Genomic DNA, 23,573 nt, shown 5'->3' with positions numbered 1-23,573 from the left:
CGACCACAAACCACTTGGGAGGGAGTTCAATAACTTAGCTGCCATGTTCTGGTTTCTAGTCACTAGTTATATATGCTTGTTGATCTGGTATTAATATATCTGTGATAAACTATTGTTGGCTGATGCCTTGAGCTCTACTAACAAAGTGATGATGCTGATGCTGATGAATATATGTTGTTCTATTTCTTGTATTTGGTCATAAATTAAATTAAACTTTAGTCCTGCTGGTGGTGCTAGAGGAAAGGTAAGGGGATCACCAATTCATCCTGAGGGGCCATGATTGTCTGAACCAAATTTTATGGTGTAAAAGTAAATTATCATGAGAAGGGGACCATAATATATTGTATAAAATATATTGTTTCCCCTCCAATTTGTGTGCTGAATGTTTGCAGGCAATTTCTACCCCAATGGCAGTCCATCAAATAGTTGTTGGGATATTTCACTCAAAACCACAAATGTAAACCTGACATGATGCCTGATCAAAAAACAGCATAAATATCCGCTGATTAGGGCTGCACAATTAATCGAAATTTTATCGAAATTGCAATATGTTCTACTGCAATTTTCAAATTGCAGGATGAGGAGGAAATTGCAATATTTGTTCAAGGTGAAATGTGTCAAAATACCATTTTTAATTAAATATTGCGGTGCTGCAGAGATGTCCTGGCTTACATGTACACATCATCTTCTGCATCATCTTTGTTTGGTACAGATCCCTGCAAAAATCAGACCATAATCATTTTAATATGTTTTTCAATGAAAATGAGAATAATGATTTAAAAATTATCATTTCTTCTAATATCGCAAATCATATCGCAATTTGCAATATCAGTCAATATAATCGCAATTAGATATTTTTTCGAAATCGTGCAGCCCCACCGCTGATGTAACACAAGTATTAATCATTTACTTCTGACTTAATTGTGCCAAGTTGCAGTCAGATGTCTAAGTAAGTTATTAGACTGTAATATTTCCGTAAATATCTGAAAGATTACCACCGCAGAAACACACATTAATGTAAAAAAACATATTTATTATGACAGTATTAGTAATAGTATATTATACAAATACGAGCACATGCCCACTGTATAAAAATACAAAATCTTGATGTGTTTCAGTGTTCTGAACATCATAAATCATTAAAAAAATATTGATTAACATTACTGTATGTGTAGTCAGTTCCATCTAGCCTTGCAGTTTTAATGTTAAACATTAAAACACCTGTACTTCAGCACTCAGACACTTTGTATGCAGCTTAAAAAGATATTGAGAAACAAGAAACAGCTGCTCTCTGGTTTGTTGCAGGTGTGACGTTTCAAAACTCAGAATGAAAAAGAATCCAACAGTAACTCATCTATAAAGAAAGACGAAAATGGGTACAAAAAAAGGATATAATGGTACAAAGAAAATGGTAAAAAAGTTAATTTATTGTCACATTCACACCTCATATAAACGCCACATACCTTTCGTATTTATCAGTATGTAAGTTCCTGTTGAATTCTTTTTTAAGGCATCTGAAAAGTACTCAGTACCAGTTGCAGGACTTTGATAAAACCGACCATGTCGATCCATTTAAAAGCTAAACTGTATGTACATGTAAGAATACATTAGATGTAAATAGGATAAAAACACATAACTTCAGTTCGCCCAGTGACAGCCAATCTAATAAACGCTAAACACATTCATCCTCGTTGCGTTTAAGAAAATGTTAGCTGCCCTCAGGTGTATAGAAAGTGATGGTAAGCAGTGGGAGATAAGCAATGTGAAGGTTAATTAGTGACAACATATGATGCGACTATCCCTGCCCATGTCAGAGCTGTCGGACTCGGACTCCTTGCAGAAGGTCTGGGCTCCAGTGAGGTGACGTGAAGCAGCAGATCAGAGCAGGTTGAACTCCTCCTAACCTTTTGACCTTCAGCTTCAGCAGAAACACATACGCCAGGTGTATGGGAATATAAAAGAACGTATGAAGACAAATACACACTATACTAATATCTTTAAAAAAAACATGCTTTTTTATAATATAAAAAATGAAACAAAAGAAAAATAGGGCTGACCAGAATACCAGCTTTTGGGCTTCGAAGCTTCAATGAGAGAAATATTCAGTGCCCTGGACAGAGCAATGTTGAATATGAATAATGAATAATATTGTGTGATTATTCCTTATTTCACGGACTATTTGGGGGTATATATACTTTATTATTGAATACTAAAAATCAACAAAAAATGAAGCATTCGAATACTGATTTGGAGGTCGATTACCATGGCAACGGTTGAAGCCTTGAAGCATTCGGGTCAGCCCTAAAGAAAGCTCTTATGGAAGTAGTTGTGTGTATCAGCAGTGAATCTATGACCCACCGTGATTTAAAAAAATATTGATCACAATTTTCAGTGTAAAAAAAATCCCTGAAGGTCCCTGTTTCAAATTCTTAAAGTTTTTTTTTTCCGTAGTGTAAATGGAATTAACCAAATCTTATTTTTTAGAAAGTACTCATGTATATTTTGGAGATTCTAATGTGTAAAACTTTCTCTGCCCATCCTAATTTAAAAAAAAAAAAAATACACTACTGTAGCTATCTTTGCTTACAAAACAGTTTGACTTGTGTTGGTGAGTAGAGCAAATCGTCTAGTTTTGTTTTCATCACATTAATATACTTGACAGATTGATATCTGCAGACATGGTGCAGCCGATTAATGATTTACTTCTCGAGCAGATATTTAAACCTCTGCTTTGTTCTTCGAGTGATCGGCGTGAGCCAAGCTCTCCTCGTTCTCCTCCTCTTCCTCGGGAACCTGGAAAACACGCAGACATCCAAATTATTTGTCTGTAGCATAATGAAAGAGAGCTAAATAAGACATGGCTCACATGCCACTGTGGCAGGTCACTGAACATTTCTACTAGCCACACAATTTATTTGTCTGCCACTTCTGAAATCTACGTAGAACGCGTTACAATTATAAACACTAGGACTGTTTATTGGCAAGAATCTGACGATACGATACGTATCATGATACAGGGGTTACCATTATAACACGATATATTGCGGTACTGTAAGTAAGGCGATATATATATATATATTTTGTATCTAATTTTAGGAAAACTGTCATAGTATGAAGAACATACCGCCATATGCATAAAATCTGAGTAAGTTTACTTTTTTATGCAATCAGATTAGTAGGATCTGCATTTGCATTTATCACAGAGGACTCATATCTTTGCAAATACAATAAAGCATTGACTGAGTTCATCTTTGCATGCAAACTATTACCTACAGGTGACCTGACATTTTGACCTGCCACAACATTTACCCTGTTATTTATTTGGCAGGAGGTGGGTGCTAATTTCATTCCCTGGGTGTACGTCATATGGACATGTATGTTGCTGTACCACCAGAGAGTTGAACACAGGAAGAACTCTTTTCTATGAATGAAATCTTGATTGTAATGATGCTGTAAACCACATTACCACAAATTTAATAACTCAAAAGAAATACTGGGCTACTGCGTCTATCACTTGTGATGTTCGACAGTCAGAAACTAGAGATAATATTTATGAGGAGTGGGATTTCTTTACCTCCCAGTAAAGAGAGTCATCGAAGCAGTTCTGGTCTGGCGGCTGGCCCCAGAACGGCAACTTCATTATTAAACCTGGAAAGAAGGAAATGAATTCAGGCTTTTTGCTCCATCATGACAAACCTCGGCCTTCTCCGTTTGAGTGATAAACCTACTGCTCAGGAATTGAACTGTTATATGTGACATGTTATGGTCTCCACCCACCTGTAATAGCACCTCCAACCAAGGCGAACCCGAGGGATGAAGCCAAGGCAGCAGCTTGCATGACAGCATTACCTCTGAGGAAGAGGAGGAGGAGAAGGGTAGAAGAGAATGTAAGCATTTAACTAAAGTATAAAATTACTTCAAAGCTACAATGCACAGCTATATGTGTGTGTGTATGTGTATTATTATATGTATATGTTAGATTTATGGTGAGTTAAACGGCTCTTACTTGTCTTTTTTCCCCAGAGCCACAGCCACAATACCAGCCAGCCCGCCCAGGATGCCGGGCATGCCGTGCAGATTGTGGACACCGCAGGTATCCTGGACGCCCAGGTTGGATGCCAGGATGGGCTGCAGAGGACAAAAACCAAAGGAGTGTCTTTTTAAAAGGTGAAATATACATTACACACAGTGCACTTCAATAAGACTAAGCTTTTTTTTTAATTCTGCACACCACCAACAGCTCTACTCTGCTCCTTTATAGACTGGTTTTACTGTATTCCACCAATAATGTACAGCTTATTCTGCACTTTAGTCTATTTTTAAAAAACTCTACCTCAGTTCTCATCCCACATTATATTCTATTTGACATTTCTTAATCCCCTGGTCTCTACTGTATCTCTCTTATATTTTATTATCCAGCACTATATCACTTTCTGCACTATATTCACATTTTAATAGTCCTGTATATCAGCTGTTACCCTGCACTATATTCAGTTTGAACAGTTTTCTTCATCTCTTTGTATTTTTATATCTGGTATATTTTTTTGTACTTTGCACTACTAACTTTTTTACTGCCTTTGTACTAACATGTTTTGCACTATGGAACTGTGATGTTGGAAATTTGAATTTCCCTCGGGATCAATAAAGTTACTATCTATCTATCTATTTTGTTTAAAAAAAAAATAAATGGACAAGAGCCTTCATATTGCCAAAAAGATGTTGAATTATATCTAGAAATTCATCATTTTTGGCTGACAGACATTTTTTGTAGTTAAGTAAAGTGTTTTGCAAATAATTATTATCGATTAGTCTACTGATTACTTTCTCGATTAATCGTTTGGTCTAAAAAATGTCAACAAATTGTAGAAAACATCCATCACAGCTTCTCAGAGCATTTTCAAATGTCTTGTTTTGTCCTTCCAACAGTCCAAAACCCGAAGATATTCAATCTACCATCATAGAAGAGCAAGAAAACCATGAAATATTCACATTTGAGAAGTTGAAACCAGGGATTTTTTCCCCATGTTTGCTTAAAAATAGGGTTCGAACTAAAGATTATTTTCATTGTCGATTAATCTGTTGATTATTTTCTCAATTAATAATTAGTTGTTTGGTGTATAAAATGTCAGAAAGTGGTGAAAAATGTCGATCAGTGTTTCCCAAAGCCCAAGATAACGTCTTCAAATGTGTTGTTTTGTCCACAACTCAGATATTCAGTTTACTGTCATAAAGGAGTAAATAAACCAGAAAATATTCACATTTAAGAAGCTGGAATAGACTTGTTTTTCTTAAAAAAATACTCAAACTGATTAATCGGTTATTAAAATAGCTGGTGATTAATTTAATAGTTGACAACTAATTGATTAATCGTTGCAGCTCTACTTAAAAATTACTTTAATCCATTCAAATTGTTGCAGGTGTTCTGCAAACTCACTAATTGATTAATTGATTAATCGTTTACATCACAAATTTTTTTAATTTTTCAGGAAACGATCATTTAAAATCAGCTTTTTTTTTATTTTGCACATTTGCTTTCCACTCACAGTGAGGAACTTGAAGCCCAGAGTGGAGATGATGCCAGCCACTAATCCAATCAGCATTGCCCCAAATGGCCCAATGTTCATGTCAGCACATGTTCCCACGGCAACGCCACCAGCCAAGGTGGCGTTCTGAATGTGCACCTGTCGTATAGAAAGATATAAAAACAAGTATATAACTGAATTTGTTTTTAAAATTTTAAAACTTGGTGTTGTTGTGGACATTAGAGGAAAGTGATCTGACCATGTCCAGTTTTCCTTTGTGCTCCACCAGGCTGGAGATGGCGTAGGCGGAGAGCACGCAGGTGGCCAGGGAGAGATAGGTGTTGACCACCGCTGTGAGCTGTTCGGTTTCCGTCTCAGCGATGGCCGAGTTAAAACTGGGCCAGAACATCCACAGGAAGACGGTTCCTGTAGGAGAGGGTGATGAAGCAACAGCATTAGCATCAGTTCATGTTGAAAATCTCATTCCTGTCAAACCACAACGCAAGTTAGAGACGCATCATATTAATGATAAATGAACAGGATTGATACACAGTTGAGGTCAGTATCTGTTTGTCACTGTACATGCTGCGTGGTTATTTGTGTCCACTGGGTGGCATAAGTCGTACATGTGCAGGAGGTCAGTGATGAACCAGTGAGGGAAGATTACAGCCAAATAAAACACATCACTGCTATAAACCGATGACTAATGCATAACCTTAGTTTAACCCTATGAGACCCACATAGACCTGTCTTTTTTAGGGGGGGACGGGGATCTTTAGAGGGAGATAGCAGGTCAACAGTAGATGTCACATAGAAGTGGTGTACATCATCTGAAAGCTGGGAACCTGAAGATTAATTTGAGATGCAGCTCAGTACTATGTGTCAAGTTGTTCTAGTCTTATAGATCTTGTGGTTGTAAAGTTTCATGAGGCTGTGATTATCCTAGAGGTCACAACAGGTCATTTTATAGAGTGAGGTCAAGTTTAAAAAAATATCCCTATATGAAATTTCTCCTATGGGGACTAACATCATCACACATAAATACAGTTGGACTCATTGGATCCACAAGAGTCTCAGCTTTACAGTGATACTCAATTTATGTATAATTCCAAGACTGTTTAGGGACCCCAGTTTGCAGAAATATTCAAATACACCATTTCAGAATAGGTGGAAATGAACACATTTATACTGCATGCATAAAACTGCATGTGATTATCATAAAGTGGGCATGTCTGTAAAGGGGAGACTCGTGGGTACCCATAGAACCCATATTCATTCACATATCTTGAGGTCAGAGGTCAAGGGACCCCTTTGAAAATGGCCAAAATGTGGCGTGAGTTTGGAGCGTTATTTAACCTCCTTCTTGACAAGCTAGTATGACATGGTTGGTACCGATGGATTCCGCAGTTTTCTAGTTTCATATGATGCCAGTATCTTCACTCTAGATCTAAAACTGATCCTGTTACAGCCTCTGAACGACAGCAAAGTCGGTCAGGATCGTGTAACTGGCTCTTACCAATCATAGCAAACAGATCAGAGTGATAAACAGATCCGTCGTTCTCGTGTCCGTTTCTTAAACCTGGTCGGTAAAGTACTCGAGCCACTGCCAGGCCGAAGTAGGCTCCGTAAGCGTGGATGACCATGGATGCTCCAACATCACTAGCCTGTGAAAGAGAGGGGGGGTAGAGTTTAATTAAACCCAGTTTACACAGTGAATGCTCCTGGTCTTAAAGCATGTGTAAGTGTGTACTCACTCCGAGGATGTTGACCACCAGATGTTCGTTGATGGAGAAGATGGTGATCTCCAGTATGGTCATGATGAGGAGCTGCACCGGGCTGGTTTTACCCAGAACGGCTCCGAAGGAGATCAGGACTGTAGCCGTGCTAAAGTCTGCGTTGATCATTCTGCAGGATCGAGAGGAAAACAGAAATTATAGGACAATAAGGAGAAAAGGTGGAAACAGCACAGTTTAATCTTTACCGAACCTAAAGTGATCTGTTAGAGCTACTCAGCAGCCAACAGGACAGGTCATTGGTTTATTGAGCACCTACTTAGTCAGTAAATGTTAACCAGGGGGTTAGAAGAAGACATTCGTACTTGAAGATGTTGACTTTGATTTTGCCGTCATCCATGTGCCAGAATCCCTGCATGAGGAGGCCCCACTGCAGGCCGAAGGCAGCCAGGAGCAAGTTGAGGCCCACGCTGCTGAACCCGTATCTCTTCAGGAAGGTCATCAGGAACCCGAAGCCGATGAAGATCATGACGTGGACGTCCTGAAACACTGGAGACATCAGGAAGGGAGGTCAGTACTGCTGTTAACTCGATGACAGGGCATTGCTTTGTTGTGAGGGTCCCTCTTTAGCCTCTGCTAAATGTGGACATGAAACTGAATAAGATGAAACACTTTTATGATGCACTGCCATCAACTAGAAATTAGCCGTCTTCTAAGACTATTTTTTTTAGTCTAAATGATTTATAGAGCGACTACTGGACTTCACGGGAGTCATTTCCTTCCACAGGGGCTGCATTGTCAGCCGTGACCTGCTGGAAAAGCAATTTAATCACACTATGAATGGGCTTCTGGGAAAACGTTCCCGCTGTTCCCGTTTCTATTAAGTGCGTAATGATCTTAATACGTTTAACTTATGAAGTCTCAGGGGAGAAGACGTTTGGCTCACTCTTATCTATTAGACTCAGTCGCCAGTCGGACAAAGACAGCACGGATGGAATTTGTTTGGGTCACATCCCATGTTGTCAGTACGTGATGTTTTCACCGTGTTCTCAGCAATAAGAGGCGAGGTCTTTAAAGCCTTTAACTTAATTTTGTGCACAAAGTTAAAAAAATAAGGTTGTTGCTAAAATGGGAATATGACGTCTGACTATAGAAGAATCTGCAGGACGGACATCATCCTCCAAGCTGCAGGCACACTCATGCTCGTTGAGTCCGAGCAGCAACAAACTGATAAATCTGTTTATTTGTCTGTTAGTTTGTCTTTCTAGTTAGTTAGGTAGTTTGGTGTAGTAAGCTTGCCCAACTTTTTGCATTAGCTAACTGAGGGGTTTCATTTTATTTTTTAGTTTAGTGTGTTTATTTTCACATTTGTGTGCGCTGTGAAATCAATTGAATTGAATTAACACAACACACTGACTGTCTCTCTCACTCGCTCTCTTCTTTACCGTCTCCTCCTGCTGGAGATAAATTAACGGAAAGCAGCTGATACCGGAGGTTTCAGGCCTCTAACAACTCCGAAAGATGGGGAGCACAACTTTCAGCCCAAAAGAAAACAAGAGAAAAGTCCCGTTAGAGAAATAAATTAATCGGTGCGGTGTCGGTGCTGGAGCTGAGGCGAGAGCAGCCGGTGCTGGTGGACGGTGCTCCTCCAAAACTTCCCGAAACTGCATTTCAAACGGCGGCTCCTCTGTGCAGCAGCAGCCAGACGGCCGCCTCGCCAGGAGGAGACGGTGAAGAAGAGAGCGAGTGAGAGAGAGTCGTCGTGTTGCGCTAATTCTTGTCTCATTTGTGGTCTGATAAACGGTAAATTCATCTAAACCGGGTTGAAAAACGATGCAATCTGGTTGCCATGGTACTGAATTACATCTGATTATTAACCACACCCCCATTCTCTGTTTGAGAAGGAACGTTAACTAAAAAACAGGATTTAAAACTGGCTGGAGGGGGGCTTTAAGAAGAGATACACTTTAAATCTAATTTTGGGACAATCCCCCCGGAGAGTCAGCATCCGACAGGAAGTCAAGTCAATTTTATTCGTATAGCCCAAAATCACAAATTTGCCTCAGGGGGCTTTACAATCTGCACAGGATCCGACACCCTTTGTCCTTTACAGTGCGACCCTCTCATCGGATAAGGAAAAACTCCCCCAACCAAAAAAAACCTTTTAACAGGGAAAAAAGAGCAGCAGAGGAGGGATCCCCCTCCAGGATGGACAGACGTGCACTAGATGTCGTGTGGGAAGTGGGAAAAAATCCTTTAAGCTTTGATAGAATGAGCCCCTGATGTGGAAAGTACATCAAGGTTGAGGAGTTCACCGGCCGAGAAACAATGTGCTTCATTTCCTGTTGTCTCCATGAGTCACTAAGGTTGGGCGATTTCTTCGGAATTAGAATAAGACGCTGTCCACAGTGAAACATCATGATGGACGATGATGTCGATGTTGCTACAGGGCTCAGGAGGTAGAGCGGTCGTCCACTAGTCAGAAGGTCGTGGTTCGATCCGTGGCCCCTGCAGTCTACATGTTGAAGTGTGAGTGTGCGTATTGCTCCTGATGAGCAGGTTGGCACCTTGTATGGCAGCCACCAGTGTATGAATGTGTGTGTGAATGCTGACATGTAGTATAAAGCACTTTGAGTGGTTGCTAAGCTAAGCTAGCAAAGAGCTACATAAATGTAGTCCATCTACCATTTAAGAGGACGTCTGTCATCTTATCAATCCGTGACATTCACTCGCCAGAACTGAGTGCGTTCCATAGATAAAGTACCAGTAGTGTTTCTGTCTCTCGGGTGCTCTCACTCTGTCCAGAGGCAATATGCAATAGCAAATATCCAAACTAGGGCTGCACAAAATGTCGTTTTTTTATCATCATCATGACGCCAACTTGTACGATAAACACACCGCGATATTGCACTCAGGGGTTTTAGTTAGTTGAAAGAGAGTATCGGTAGAAAACTGCACTTTAAAACGTAACTATGTTCAGTTACATTTTTTCAATGTTGGAAATTATTTCCTTTAATTTTTTAAAAATTCAAAAAGCAATTTCTTTATTTTAGCGGAATACTGAAAACAGCACAAAAGCAGTAAATTTAAAATATTAAATATCTGTTCATATATTGCAAGTAATATCGCGATATACAACGATGTTATCGCATATTTTCCGATGACAATAACTGTTTTGGGATTGTGTGGGACAGCTCTAGTGTGCATCTAAGATTAAGGTGTTATATCTAGTTTGTTCAGTTCATGGTGACTACAAGACTCCAGGAATTAAACAAACTAGATATAACACAGCCAAGAAATAGTCTGGCACATAACCCCCACGTAAAGCCACAATATGCTTCGATTTTTCTTCAATTTAAACGAGATATATTGTGTTAATAAGTGAGTTTTCGGGGTGCTGGTAAGTGGATTTTGTAACCTGTAAACAGCAAGAGGCTAGCTGGTTCCACCTGTTTCAAGTCTTTATGCTAAGCTAAGCTAACCAGCTGCAGGCTGTAGCTTCATATTTACCAGACAACATGAGAGTGGTGTCGATCAGACGTCGACCGAAAGATAGTTTGGAGCAGGAAAAAAGCTCATTTACTTCTGCAGCAGTTTATTCCACTACTTTATTCCACTGCTCCGATAGTGGCCGATGGCTGCACAGTGACGAGAGAGTTGACAGACGAGACGATGACGGAGGATTTGGTGTCAAAGTAAAAAGCGGAAGCGCCTATTTGGCAATATTTGGAATTTAAACCCAATGCTATAAGGAAACCATAACGTTAATGAGGTAATCACTTTGAGGAGGACGGAGCAGTCACAGCCGATGTGCGTGGCGCAGCGGCACCAGGTAGACCCCTGTGGCCCCGCAGTGAAAGCTCTACCGGAGAGGCCAGACACACCGCCACCCGACGTTAATGTACGGTCTAATTGGTAACACCGGTGTTGTCACGAGTTTATTAACCGGTGGGAAAATTTCTTCACCGTTACATCCCTAATGCCAAGGTGTGACAAAGCCTCAGTACGAGACGAGTTGGCATGAGAACGTGTCGGTCAATCACACACCACGCCCATCTAGTTCGAGCCAATCGAGCTTCTTAAATGAAAATGATGGCAAACGCAAGTGCAAGGCGCTAAAATAAAAGTTTGTCCCAACTGAAACGTCCGCAGAAAGAAGTTCTAATCACAATATATCAACTTAAATGATGTAATGATACTTTAGAATTAAATACTAATAGTTTATATTAAAAGTTGCATTGTATTTAATTCTCAAGGAATTATGTTTTATTTAAAAAGTAAATATATTTAATTGATTTCTATTAGTTCTCAATTCATTTTTATGACATCCACCCCTCATATGAATGAGTCCGTATGATTTAACTAGAAAACGTTTGTGTAATGTGTGTTAATGATCAGCTTGTGTTTGTTTAGTGCTGCGTAACGCGCCGTCAACATTTTGAACACTGAGCTCTGATATCGTCAGCAGCGAGTCGAGGTGTAAATATTGATTTGGCTCACATCCACGGAGCTGTTTTCAACAAAACCTGTTTGCACCCTCAACTTTGACCCCACCCTCTCATTCACACAGACTTGTGCTTCTTGTAGTCGGGGCTTCTAGTGAACAGTGGATTGAGGATGAGGGAGGAGGTAAAGCTGGAAAGCAGCCACAGTGACTGGCACCACGCCTGGATGTTAGGTAACGCTCAGTAATCTGCTGAAGAACTGAGAGAGAGAGAGAGAATCCCCTCAGGACCTCCTGTAGAGCAAACTGTACAGCAGTGGTGCAAAAACATTCATTATTTCATTTAAAAAAATGCTTGAGCAACAAATTTCCTCGTCTTTGATGTTTCTATTCTGCAGATCAACTCCTCATTAGGATAAAAATGACTTTCCAAGAGTCTTAATAAGAAACATATGCAGCGTTTCTTCATGCCATTCAACGACCAGAATTAGTTTCTGGTATTTACATTCTGTTCAAAGTTGATTGATTTGAGCCGTGACAGCTTTCCCTCGCTCCAGTCCGGTCCACATTTCTCTGCTTGTTTGTCTTCCTTTGATCCTTTTAACTGCAGCTGCCTGGTATGTGTCTCTCTGCACGCAACCGCAAGTCCTCACGTTATCTAATCACATTTTAAACGGTCGTAGCTTGAGCTCAGCATCAGTGAGATTCTTGATATTGTTTTAGAGGCATTTGTAGATATGTCCCTTAACAACATGTTTAAATAAATGCTTATTGTTACTTTGCATGGATGTTTGTATGTGCAGAGTTTGACTCTAGAAGGAGGGAACGTTTCTCTGTGTTCACCTTAAATATCAGTTTTACAGGCGTACACATCAGGGATGCACCGATCCGACTTTTTTAGTCCCGATATCGATACCTGGTCTTTGGGTACCAATCCGATACCAGTGTTTGATTAATAATCTGTATGCCTCACTGTGTGGAAGTGACTGGGATCATTTTTTTATGTGCAAGGTAACATCAGGCCTGACTTAAACATTACTTTCCTAATTTTGTAAAACAAAATGTAACAAATAAATACATAGATATTAATATTTAATGAATTATTATTATTAAAATAATAAATCGTACACCAGTAACTTGGTGAAAATTCAAGTGTAAACCTTTTTAATGCAGCAACAAATTAGTCAAAACTTAAACAGGAATTAAAATTCTAGTATATGATGTATAAAGTATATAAACATAGAATACATCGGCCCCATTGTCACTGATATCCGATCCAGTATTTGAGTCAGTATCAACCTGATATCTGATCCGTAGTGCACATGTTATATAATATCACAACTAGTTTGGAAGCTATTCGTGGTCCAATATGACACTTACACAGTTATAATGTGGAAAATACACTGATAATGAACTTTTCCGTGTGTATTGTGTCTAGTAGTTAAACATAACTAAACAATATTTGCACATTCTGGATGAGCAGATGTGATTTAAAGACTTTTTTTTTACAATGCAACTAAAAAAAAAACCGTCTTGTGTGTCAACAATATTTGCACATTCTGGATATTTCAATGAGGGAAAGGGAGGAGAAGATTTCTTAACGAGGCAACATGAACTTTTTTTGCAAGAAAACCGTATCAGACACAAGTTATTATTCAAAGCAGAGTATTATTACATGTCTTTAAACATTCTTAACTCTTAAAGTGTGATTAAAAAGTAAAGAAATAACAAAAATAATGATGTAAATTCAGACTACATTGTTGCACGTGTTCTAGTCTATCCTATCTGAAGCAGCCTGAATGATGACCATCGAGCTAATCTCTATCGGTCACACCTGCCCCGCCCCGTCATGAGCACACGTTCACACAGTAAAACAGCTAATCTCAATGCAGACAAGCTGTCAAGATACAAAAACTCCTCAACTGTAGAAACCGCTAAATAGGTAGGCATTTTCTCTGCCCTATCTACCGTCTACCATTGTTCTTTATTATCTCTATGTGTGCTAGACACATTGATTTATGTTGACCTCCTCTGTATGAGGCCTGCAGGAGACTCCTCAGCTGCATGTGTATGAATAGACTCTGTGAGAGGATGAGAATGTGACCCCCGTGACTCCTCTTATTGCATTCAGCAGACCTGCTCTGGAAAACAGACTCCACATTCTTCCGTTTCTGTTTGCAAGTAATTGGAAAATGACACACTTAAAAGAAAATATTGAATATCGCAATATTAAGATTAAGATATTAAGATTAACTAAGACAATACTTTATTTCATTTGTAAAGAGATGCAGCCTCTCAGTGTAAGTGCCTTCTCAAAGTTGTGCTATGATAGTTGATGTTACAGAGACTGTGATGAATGCAAATGCAGATCCTCGTGTTCAGATTGCATGAAAAAGTAAACTTTTTTTAAACTCAGATTGTATGAATATGGATGTGTTCTTTATACTGTGACAGTTTTCCTAAAATTAGGCTTAAAAAATTGCAATATATTGAATCGTAACCCCTGTATCGTGATTCGTATCGGCAGATTCTTGCCAATACACAGCCCTATAAATAAACTAAATTGACATTATACCAATGTCAAGTATAAAGTTTAAGACTAGACAACCAAAGCTTGGAAAAATGGAAGATGTGTAGATTTATTCCTTTTTTATAAATAGATATAAGCTTAATTTCAGCATTTTCTCTTACACTATTTTGTCATATCCTACTGAAAATCACCCTGAGTCAGCAGAACAAGGACCTTTTTTTCTCTGTTAACATGCAACCTGCAACAAAGGTGATGTGTTCGAACCATCAGATGCAAATTTCATCATTTTTAACCTCCTCAGCAGAGCATCCCTCGACAAGCAACGTAGACCACGCAGACTTACTGGGGTAGAGATCCATGGGTGATTTCTCCTCAGTGTGCGTGTCGTTGGATTGCGCGTCGTGCCCGTCATGCCCGTCATGCCCGTCATGCCCGTGACTTTTCCCATCATCATAGACCACAAACACAGCGAACAGGATGATGGTGATAATCTCCAAAACCAAGGCCACGATGGGGAACTTCATCCTCATGTTGGTGGCGTACGCAGGCATCCTGAGACTGGTTATCTCTCACAGTGACTGACACACTCACTCTATCTGTCTTATTTTAGGGTTTGTGCTGTGTGAAGGGAGGGAAGAAAGTGGTGTCTGGTTTTAAACTGATGCAGGTTTCGTGGTGACCAATGACAGGGCAGAAAACTGAACACCCCCCCTCATGCACTTTGCTCACGGGGATGGGTTTCCTCTCTCTGGACGTTGGAGCAAAACACAAACGTAATGACACTCGGCCAGTGAGCGGACGTGAGAGAAAGACTTAATGACGCCTCCTTCCCACCCATTTTTCACTGTCAGACTTTTGTTTGTTGACTTGTTGACTTCATGTTGGGACTGGTGCATATCTTTAATGTCTTACATTAGAAGAAGAAATGTTTCTATAAAGAGATATTCTCAAGAAAATATACAGTAGCTTTCACACAATTAGAGTGTTTTTGAGATTCCTCTTTTATCCGCTCTACTGAACACTGTTCCTCTTTCTTAGTGCAGAAGACTTTACACACTATTCCCTTGATATTAAAACCCTTTCTCAGTTTTTTTCATGCACCTGCTGTTTCAGACACACTACTTAAATAAAAGCAGCAATACAGCACTGTAAAATAATACTAAATTACATGTGAAAGTCCGGCATTTTAAGTTTCTTATACAGATAAAAGTATACAGAAGTGGCAGCAAAATGTACTTTAAGTATCAAAAATAAAAGTACTTTGTTATAGTAAATGGACCCATTATAACTAATCCAATCAATCAATCAATCAATCAATCAATCAATCAAACTTTATTTGTATGGCACCTTTCAAACAAGTCAAATGCAATTCAAAGTGCTGGACAGACGATACCAAAACAACCAAGATAAAAGTTAATTGAATAAGAAAGCAATAAAAGATGGGTATTTAAGATAATAAAAGATAAATAAAATACAAGGAAAAAAAATAACAATAAAAATTAAATAAATAAAAATTATGAAACTACACAAAATAAGCAGATTGTATTAAAAATAATGAAATGTTAATAAAATAAAAGTGATAATAATGATCAGCATTAAAATATTGATTAAACGAAAGAGTAAAATAAACACTAAAATGATGATGATAAATAAAATAAGTATAAAAAAAAATTATAAAACGCTACATTCATGTACAAGCAGCGTTTTAGTGTGTGGTTGTTTTGAGGTGAGAGAAAGTTTGTAACCCGGCAGCTATGTTGAGATCAAGTTGAGGAAATACCAAGCACCGCCCACCAACCGGAGCACAGCCAATAGGAACGCTCTCTCTCTCTCTGAAATGACCTGTGATTGATCAAAGTCTCCCGTCACGGGCTAGATTTTCTAAAGCCTGAAAACAGAGCCATGAGGAGGTGCAGAAGTGTAGTTTTCTCTCAGAACACTTGAATTACAAAATGCTGAAAGGTTATAATGAAAATTTAGCCCAATGATGCCAAAAAAAAAGTTTCCTACTGAAGCTTTAAAAATAACTACCGGTATATAGAAGTAGCTAATCTTCTCGCTGATGGTCTCGTTTACTTATATAGGTCATATAGAGGCATCAGTGTTAAACTGAGATGGTTTCAGAACCAGTTAAAAGTTCCTTGTAGTAACTTTAAGTACAGAATTTCAGCTTCCCACCACTGAATCCCGTCGAAGCACTTGTGGCCTCTTAGTTGTCTCATGTTGCTTTAACAAATGCTGCACATTGTCGCTCCAGTCGTGACCCCTACAGACAGTCTGTGTAACTGTGATCAGGTTACTTCATAGTTCAAGTCCTTTACAATCAACTGTAACATACAGTACATGCCTGTGCTTCCTTTCCCACTGGAAACCCTCCCAGCTGATTGGCTTGTAGGTTCTGATCCAGTACAGTAAGTGGCTCCCACAGTGAGTATGGTGACAAACTGAGGCCTCTCGCCAAATTACCTCGAGGCCAGAGGCCCTTCATTTGGGTCCAAGAGCTTTATGAATGAGCAGAGTAGTTAATCACTGCCAGCAACACATTTCTGTTTGTCTTGGAGCGGTGAGGCTTTTTTCCCAGACCCTTTGGGAAATTACTTCCAAATGTTGAGAGATATCAAAAACTCCGCAGCACTCCTCGGACTAATCTACTCGAGCCGAGCATGTGCTTGACGACGTTTTGTTCTAATATTTGGCAGGCAGCGGAGGCTTTGTCATTGGGCGGAGCCACATTGTTGTTTTTTTAACAGACGAGTGAGCTAACCGGTGAACTTGAACAGCATGGGAGGATTTGTGGTCCAACTGTCACAGTGATTCGTTCATGACAGTCACAGATACTCCCTCATATTAGTATCATTATTTTAACTCTTTTTTTATTAGATTTCAGTCTAAAACAAACTGTGACTGTTTGACTCCTCACATTAAACTGATTCTTGCCTCCAGAGAAGCTCTAACCCTGAGAAATGTTTGTATAATGGTGAAACTCCAATTCGCAATTATTGAACCAATTATTACGTCGGTAGTTTTCAGCTTTTCTCTGCTCAGCTGTAATCTGTCAGAGTCTTCTGACAGAGAGCATGAGAACTGTTTGTTTAGTCAAGACCGTTCAGTAACAGTAAAGTCTCACATTTCTCAGCCGGGTATCCCCGAGGTACCAGTGCTCTTAGGTTGTTGCTTTTGTCAGCATTTCTTCTCTAACCTTGGAATACGCTTGATTTAGTGCCTTCATTGGACGTTGACAGATGTGCTTTAATCTGCTGAATGTCACTAGTAAACAGGAACTTCTGCAGGAATGGAAAATAAGTTTGGGAAAATACACTTTCTTTCCAAGAATAAGATGAGAAGCTTGATAAGAAGATGTGTGTTAAAGTGGAAATGAAGCGTTCAACCAAGTTAAGCTGATTTACTAAATGGATAATGACCAAGGGATATCATTGGAAACTGTTCAGTCTGCTTAAAGGTTATATTAATAACATTTTTATGTAGACAAATCATTTTTAAAAAATACAGTTTTTCAACTATTCTACACAGTTCCTTCTGTGCATCAACAGACGTGTAGGCAAAACATTGTGAATCACTTAAACCTCTTCGCTCCTCTTATAACTCCCCTAGGACCGTCCGTTCCTGTCAGTCTTTCACCCGGTGTCTCCGTCCTGGCCAAAATGTTATCTGAGCTCCACATTTTTGATTTTGAATCACCTACAGGTAGATGTGTGGCTGTGGCGAGCAACATGATGTGATAGAGATTGTTTGGGTTCAAAACTAAAGTTGAAACATAATTCCCGTAGTCCCAGACCAGGAAAACTCTCTACGGGACTCCCAAACTGTCTTAACGGCCACAGGTGTCGCTGTTAACAAGCAATTCTGAAAGTTACAAATAGTCCCTTTAAGGGTCCCGGTTTGGGCTTTTGAAACTATGGTCACCCTGTGTGTTAGTGACCATGCTCATGCTATTTGACAGTTAGCAAGTTAGCTTGCTTGGAAAGCCCCCCTGTCTGTCTTTAATTACTCTTTACTGATTGAAATGATGCACAAACTGCTGGGAGAGGTACAGTAAATGGCACTGAGCAGAGGAAATAGAAAAAAGCTTAGAAAACTATTGTTATTAGCTTGCTAGCTATAATTATTGAGGAGCTAGCCAATTGAGTAGTCTGAATAAATGCCTGCTTAGTTTGACTTTTGAACTCCCTTTGTAGTTTAGGGAGTTCCGAGATGGGAGTTTATTACTGAGCCTGCGATGTTGTATTACGTCAAATTCTGGCTCCTTTTCCATTCTGCGGCTCCGTCAGTCTTAAAGGAATAATTTCATCAAACAATCCCTTTTTATTGCTGCTGGAAATAAAAGTGTTGGCTTGTTTAGGTTGGCAGAATCTGAGAAACTTTGAACATTAAAGCAACCAAGCAGAGAAAAAAAGATGCAAAGCTAAACAGCCAATTAGTTTATCAGCTCAGATCAGTTTTAATCTAACCTCCCTGTGAACTTCCAGGAACATTCCAGGAAAACCATTAAGCGATTTATCTCCGCTCACTCACAACTCCACCGTAAAGCGCAGATTTGTGGAAAATAAACAAGCCATCAGGCCTTAAATGTGCTCCATCCTTTTGTCTGGCGTCCCCACGTGCCGTTACGCAACACACATGACTACACCGACCTCTCTGATGTCCCGCGCCGCTTTGAAACCACACCGACTGTACAGTTGATACTGCGATCACTCGGTCCATCTGTCACAGACGGTGAGTCTCGCTGTAATGGCAAGACGACTCGGTGAGTGTGAGGGATCAAAGAGCGAAGGAGATGGATGATGGACGCCGACTATAGTTTTCAACCTCAGGACATTCCTGGAGAGGCTTTAGTCTGCCGCATGTAAAGGTCAAACTGAGGTTCATTGCTTCATATATTGCTCTGATAATTGCTTTTTGATGAAACATCCAGGAAAACCTTTAGTTTTATCTGAGCAGTAAGAACAGATTTTAGGACTGGGACGATTCACCTATCTCCCGATTCAATACTGTCCCAATACTTTGGTGCCAACTTTTTTAACACTAGACCATGGGGGAAAGAGTTGAATCATACACTTCTAGGGACTTTTACTTTGGAAAATATCTAAATTAATACCGTAAAAATGTTTGATTTTCAGCATGTATATAGTCAGAGATGTCCTGAAGTCAAATATATCAGTCATTGTCAGGAATTATTTATTTTAATTGTTCCAGCAACCCAAAAATCAAAGAATAAAGACATTTCTCTCACAAATTAGTGGTATTTTCTTTTTAATCTGTAAGGGACATGTAATGTTTTATACTTTTGGTGAATATAATCCAATCTATTTTATTTCCATATATGTATTTTGTATATACAGTTCCCTTTGTTAACACCTTATTTTGAAAATCGGACGTAGTCCCACGTGTATACTTCCTCTAACTTCTCCAAGTCCGTCTCTAGCTCTCCCGTCAGCTCCGTTCTCTTTATCCATCCATGGTTGTAGCGTCGGCCCATTTGACCACGGAGATGAGAGCGACGGCCGGCTTGACCGCAAGTTACCGTGATACGATAACATTTCCTGTCCGTGACAGAGTTAGCATGCAGCTTTATCCGTGATGTCTAGCTCTGCTTTTCCTGCAATGTGTGAAACCCAAAGTGTTTCTATACTTTACTGGATGTGTAGTGTTTACCATGCTGGATTTAATATGTGAGGGTGCAGGTCGTATCCACGCAGACCCTCCGCTGTTTCCTACTTTCTCGTTTCGGCTCGCTGTGGTTTGTTTTGGTTGACGGATACGGAAATGATATGACGTCACGTTACTCAGACTACAACAATAAAAGCGTTAACTTCCTTCTACCTCCACATTGACTCAAATGAAGCAAATATATCGATTCTGGCATTAAAAAATCAATTTAAAAATCGTAAACCCCTACTAGATTTATAGAAAAATCCGTTTTTATGATGAAAAAGTTCTGTTTATTTATTGAAAAGTCATACAGTGGTTAGAGATTTGGGATATTCATTCATTTAAATCTATCAAATACCATTTTTCTCAGTGCATTCACTCCGTGTTTTGACTCTTGTCTCGTGTGGGATGCACCACCTCGCAGCTGATATTTTGGACATTCCTCTGTGTGTTTGTTTGTTCAGCTCTTCCTCATGCAAAGGTCAACTCGACATGCATCGTGCCCCAACTCCACTTCTTATCACTGGTAATGAGAACCATTATGTCCTCACAAGGAGTCCTCCTTTTACACTACATGATACAGACTTTCCTGTGAAGCTAAACGCACACGCCTCTTGTTGGATACTCAGGGGATCAACAGCACATTCCTCAGTTTGGAGGATTCTTCCATATAGAGATATGTATGAGGCTGATTGGAAACAGAGGCCAGTTGGTGTGACAGACAAAACCCAGGTCTTTTTTCCTCATTAATCAAAGCTATAAAGCAATCAGTCTTTTGTTGGGTGGGGTAACATCACGTACGGCTTTCGACATGAATGTGCGTGAGCTCTAGAGAGCTTTGCATGTGCAATATCTTCAGTAATCCCGTCTGATTTATGAGGCCTGATAAATAAAAGCACCAGAGAGTTCCTCGAGTGAATAAAGGATGACCTCGGTTGTAGCTTCAGAGCAGAGCTGCAGGTTTGTCCTGCCTGCAGAGCTCAGAAAGCTGGAAGTAATACTGCATGTTTGAATAACATATACAGTATGTGTATCTGTAAAAGTAACCAGAGACTATGGAGCTGTAGCTGTGAGTTTACAGGCAAATTGGATAAAAAACTGAAGGCCAAAACATTTATTTCTAAAGTCTTTAATGATAAGAGAACTGAGCTAATATCTCCTCCTGGATCATAAACCGTGTTTCCACTGCATGGTACGGCTCGCGTGTTTGTGCCGGTTTGTGCAGGACGTCCTGTGATTCTCTCTGACCAATCAGTGGTCTGTAGTGTTTTAACTCAGCTCACTTGGAACCTCGATCGAGGTGGTACCAAAAATGGAGTGGTTCTATTGGTACCAGCGTCTCTGTTTTTGCGTGTCATTTGTACAGCACGCAACAAAACTATAGTAACATCCACAGTTAGGTTGAGGCAACAAACCACTTAGTTAGGAAAAACGTCATGGTTGGGCTTAAAATAAGTACTAAACTAAGTAAAATACGTACGGAAACAACGTAACATAAGTACGGAAAACACGTCACAAATGTCACTAAAAAACTCACCAATCTTGAACACCGGTCTCCTGGTTGAAACTCCTGTCTGCGTGTCACCACAGAGGACAGGTCCAGCTGGGTTCATAGAGCAGATAAAGTTCAGTGTTTTCCTCAAGGACACTTTGACAGGTGTGAACGTGTCGCCTCTCACTGTGATCAAACAGAAACAGCGTCCGTCTCCACTGTAGTGAATCACTGAAGTCTAGATACCGCTCTCCTCTCAAGTATTTCACCTGAGAGACGAGCAAAATGAACACATATGTTGGGATTAAACACAGATGGGATCGTATTGACATGTGCGCTACATCATTCACATCCACAGCTGCAGTATTCTTGTCTTCTCTGTTCTCTGATCCAGCAGGCATTTCACTGAAGGGTGTTGAAACTCTTGCGAAGAAAAGTAATGAGTTAATATTACCAAGAAACTTTGGGCGGTTTGCTTTGAGACCAAGTCGTTTTCTTTCCTGCACTATATGTGTCATTATCTCTGCAGTATGTGCACCGGCAGCCTTTTAAGCCCGGTGTAATGTGACAGCAGGAGCAGGGGTCAGAACGCTCGCGTGGGTCAAAGAAGTAGTCCACTTCAGTCGCTCAGCGGGTGACTGCTGTTGAAGCTAAAAATGAGAAGCATGGCGGTGAGGAGAAAGGATTCTTTCTTCAGAAGAAAACAGACCAGGCTCGGGGAACAGTTAAAGCAGAGACACGAGCCAATTCCCCAACGTCAGTGCCTTATTTTTACTTTTTTTTAACAGTAATCAGAGCGTAGCTATCAAGATAAAAATGTACAATAGATATAGTAGAACGTAGCTAGCTTACCTCCAATTCTCTACTGTCCACGTCTTCCTAGCCACCTGCGAGTCCATGCATGCCGGTGCCTTTTTTTTTATAGACGTTTCACACAGATGATCAAGGCAGCCTACCTGCCTCGGAGCTTTCAAATAAATCTTTAATGACAACTGTCAACCATACTTGCCAACCTTCCCGATTTTCCCTGGGAGACTCCCGTTTTTCATCGCCCTCTCCCGGTTTCCTCCCGGGGTCACAATTCTCCCGTATTTCTCCCGATTTATGGCAAATTTTCACACTTTTTTTTCCCTTTTTCGTTATCTTAGCCTGTTTCTGGAACTGAACAGCGTGTATAATCCCTACTGTTTCCACCCGGACGACATTAGAGCTACACCAAAACTATAGTTTCCTGGCAGAAGAGAGCAGTCTAAGCTCGCGACACAGCGCAGTTTGAGCTCATGTTTGAGCTGCGCTCGCCACAGTGTGCAGCGCCTAAAGTTGGTCTTTGCTTGATGCAGCGAAAAGCTGTCGTGGCGTTGCGCCAGCCGTTGGAAATAATGCATTTCAGAGCGCAGTTGTGGCGTTGTCGCGTTGTGTCTGAAAGGACGTTCAGTGAGTGAGAGACGGAGAGAGAAATGGAGAGTACTAAGAGAAAGAAATACTCAAGCAGGAGCAAAAATAAATAAAAACAGATGAATATTAGTTTATGCCGGAGATTCACACCAGAGGGGCGAATTTTTCTGTTTTCTATCCTGGGACTTAAAGTTAAAATCAAAAGTTTAACATAAAATTGCTGTTGCAGTGTACTTATTATCTTGTTATTTTCACTCTTTTCAAGTCACCAGAAAGCAGCAAACAAAGTCTCTGAAACTAAAATGTTTCTGAGGGAGGACCCCTCAACCCAACCAAACTGCTTTGGTTTTGAAATCCTCCCTTTTTTTAAAGGTCTTAAATTTGGCAAGTATGTTGACAAAAGCCAGAACGACTCGCAGGAGCTGACAGGCCGTGTTTTTTTTTCTATTTTACATGTTGCAGACGATCGGACCGTACAGTGTGAGCACATAAATCGGGAGCTTTGACTTTACATCGCAAACAATCTACTCGTACAGTATGAGTAGGAGTTAAACAACATTTCTAAAATCGTACAGAGTATGCCCGGCTCAACCGGTGGGAAAGTCTCCTCACCGTGACGTTCCTAATCGCTACCAGTACCTCAAGATTTATTTTGGCCTCTCCATGTAACTCCTAACCATAATGCATCATGGGGGTGTGAACTGGAGAGGAAAGGATGATATAGCATAGACGTCCTCTCTCACCACAGACCCCCCCCCACCCTGAACGTACCCCACCCCTCGTTTCC

At 40.1% G+C, this 23,573-nt stretch overlaps 2 protein-coding genes across 2 annotated transcripts in view; one reads left to right on the top strand and one right to left on the bottom strand.

Moving 5' to 3' along the window:
- Positions 1 to 1,019: 1,019 nt before the first annotated feature.
- Positions 1,020 to 14,780, bottom strand: rhag (Rh associated glycoprotein). The gene is made up of 10 exons (XM_037750685.1): positions 14,573 to 14,780; positions 7,621 to 7,804; positions 7,277 to 7,427; positions 7,039 to 7,186; positions 5,782 to 5,948; positions 5,544 to 5,681; positions 4,007 to 4,128; positions 3,778 to 3,851; positions 3,575 to 3,648; positions 1,020 to 2,793 (listed from the first exon to the last, which is right to left on the bottom strand). Exons 1-10 carry the CDS (start codon positions 14,778 to 14,780, stop codon positions 2,719 to 2,721), a joined length of 1,341 nt encoding a protein of 446 aa, XP_037606613.1. The 3' UTR covers positions 1,020 to 2,718.
- si:dkey-12h9.6 (macoilin-1) overlaps positions 12,874 to 23,573 on the top strand; it is a 42,804-nt gene continuing 32,104 nt past the window's right edge. The window contains exon 1 of the mRNA XM_037750684.1: positions 12,874 to 13,641. The gene's annotated coding sequence lies outside the window, so the exon portion shown is untranslated. The remainder of the gene's footprint in view (positions 13,642 to 23,573) is intronic.

This window comes from Sebastes umbrosus, chromosome 18, assembly GCF_015220745.1.
Source record: "Sebastes umbrosus isolate fSebUmb1 chromosome 18, fSebUmb1.pri, whole genome shotgun sequence".
Classification (NCBI taxonomy): domain Eukaryota; kingdom Metazoa; phylum Chordata; class Actinopteri; order Perciformes; family Sebastidae; genus Sebastes; species Sebastes umbrosus.
The sequence above is the reverse complement of the archived record's forward strand: the minus strand, read 5'-3'. Positions and strand labels throughout refer to the sequence as shown.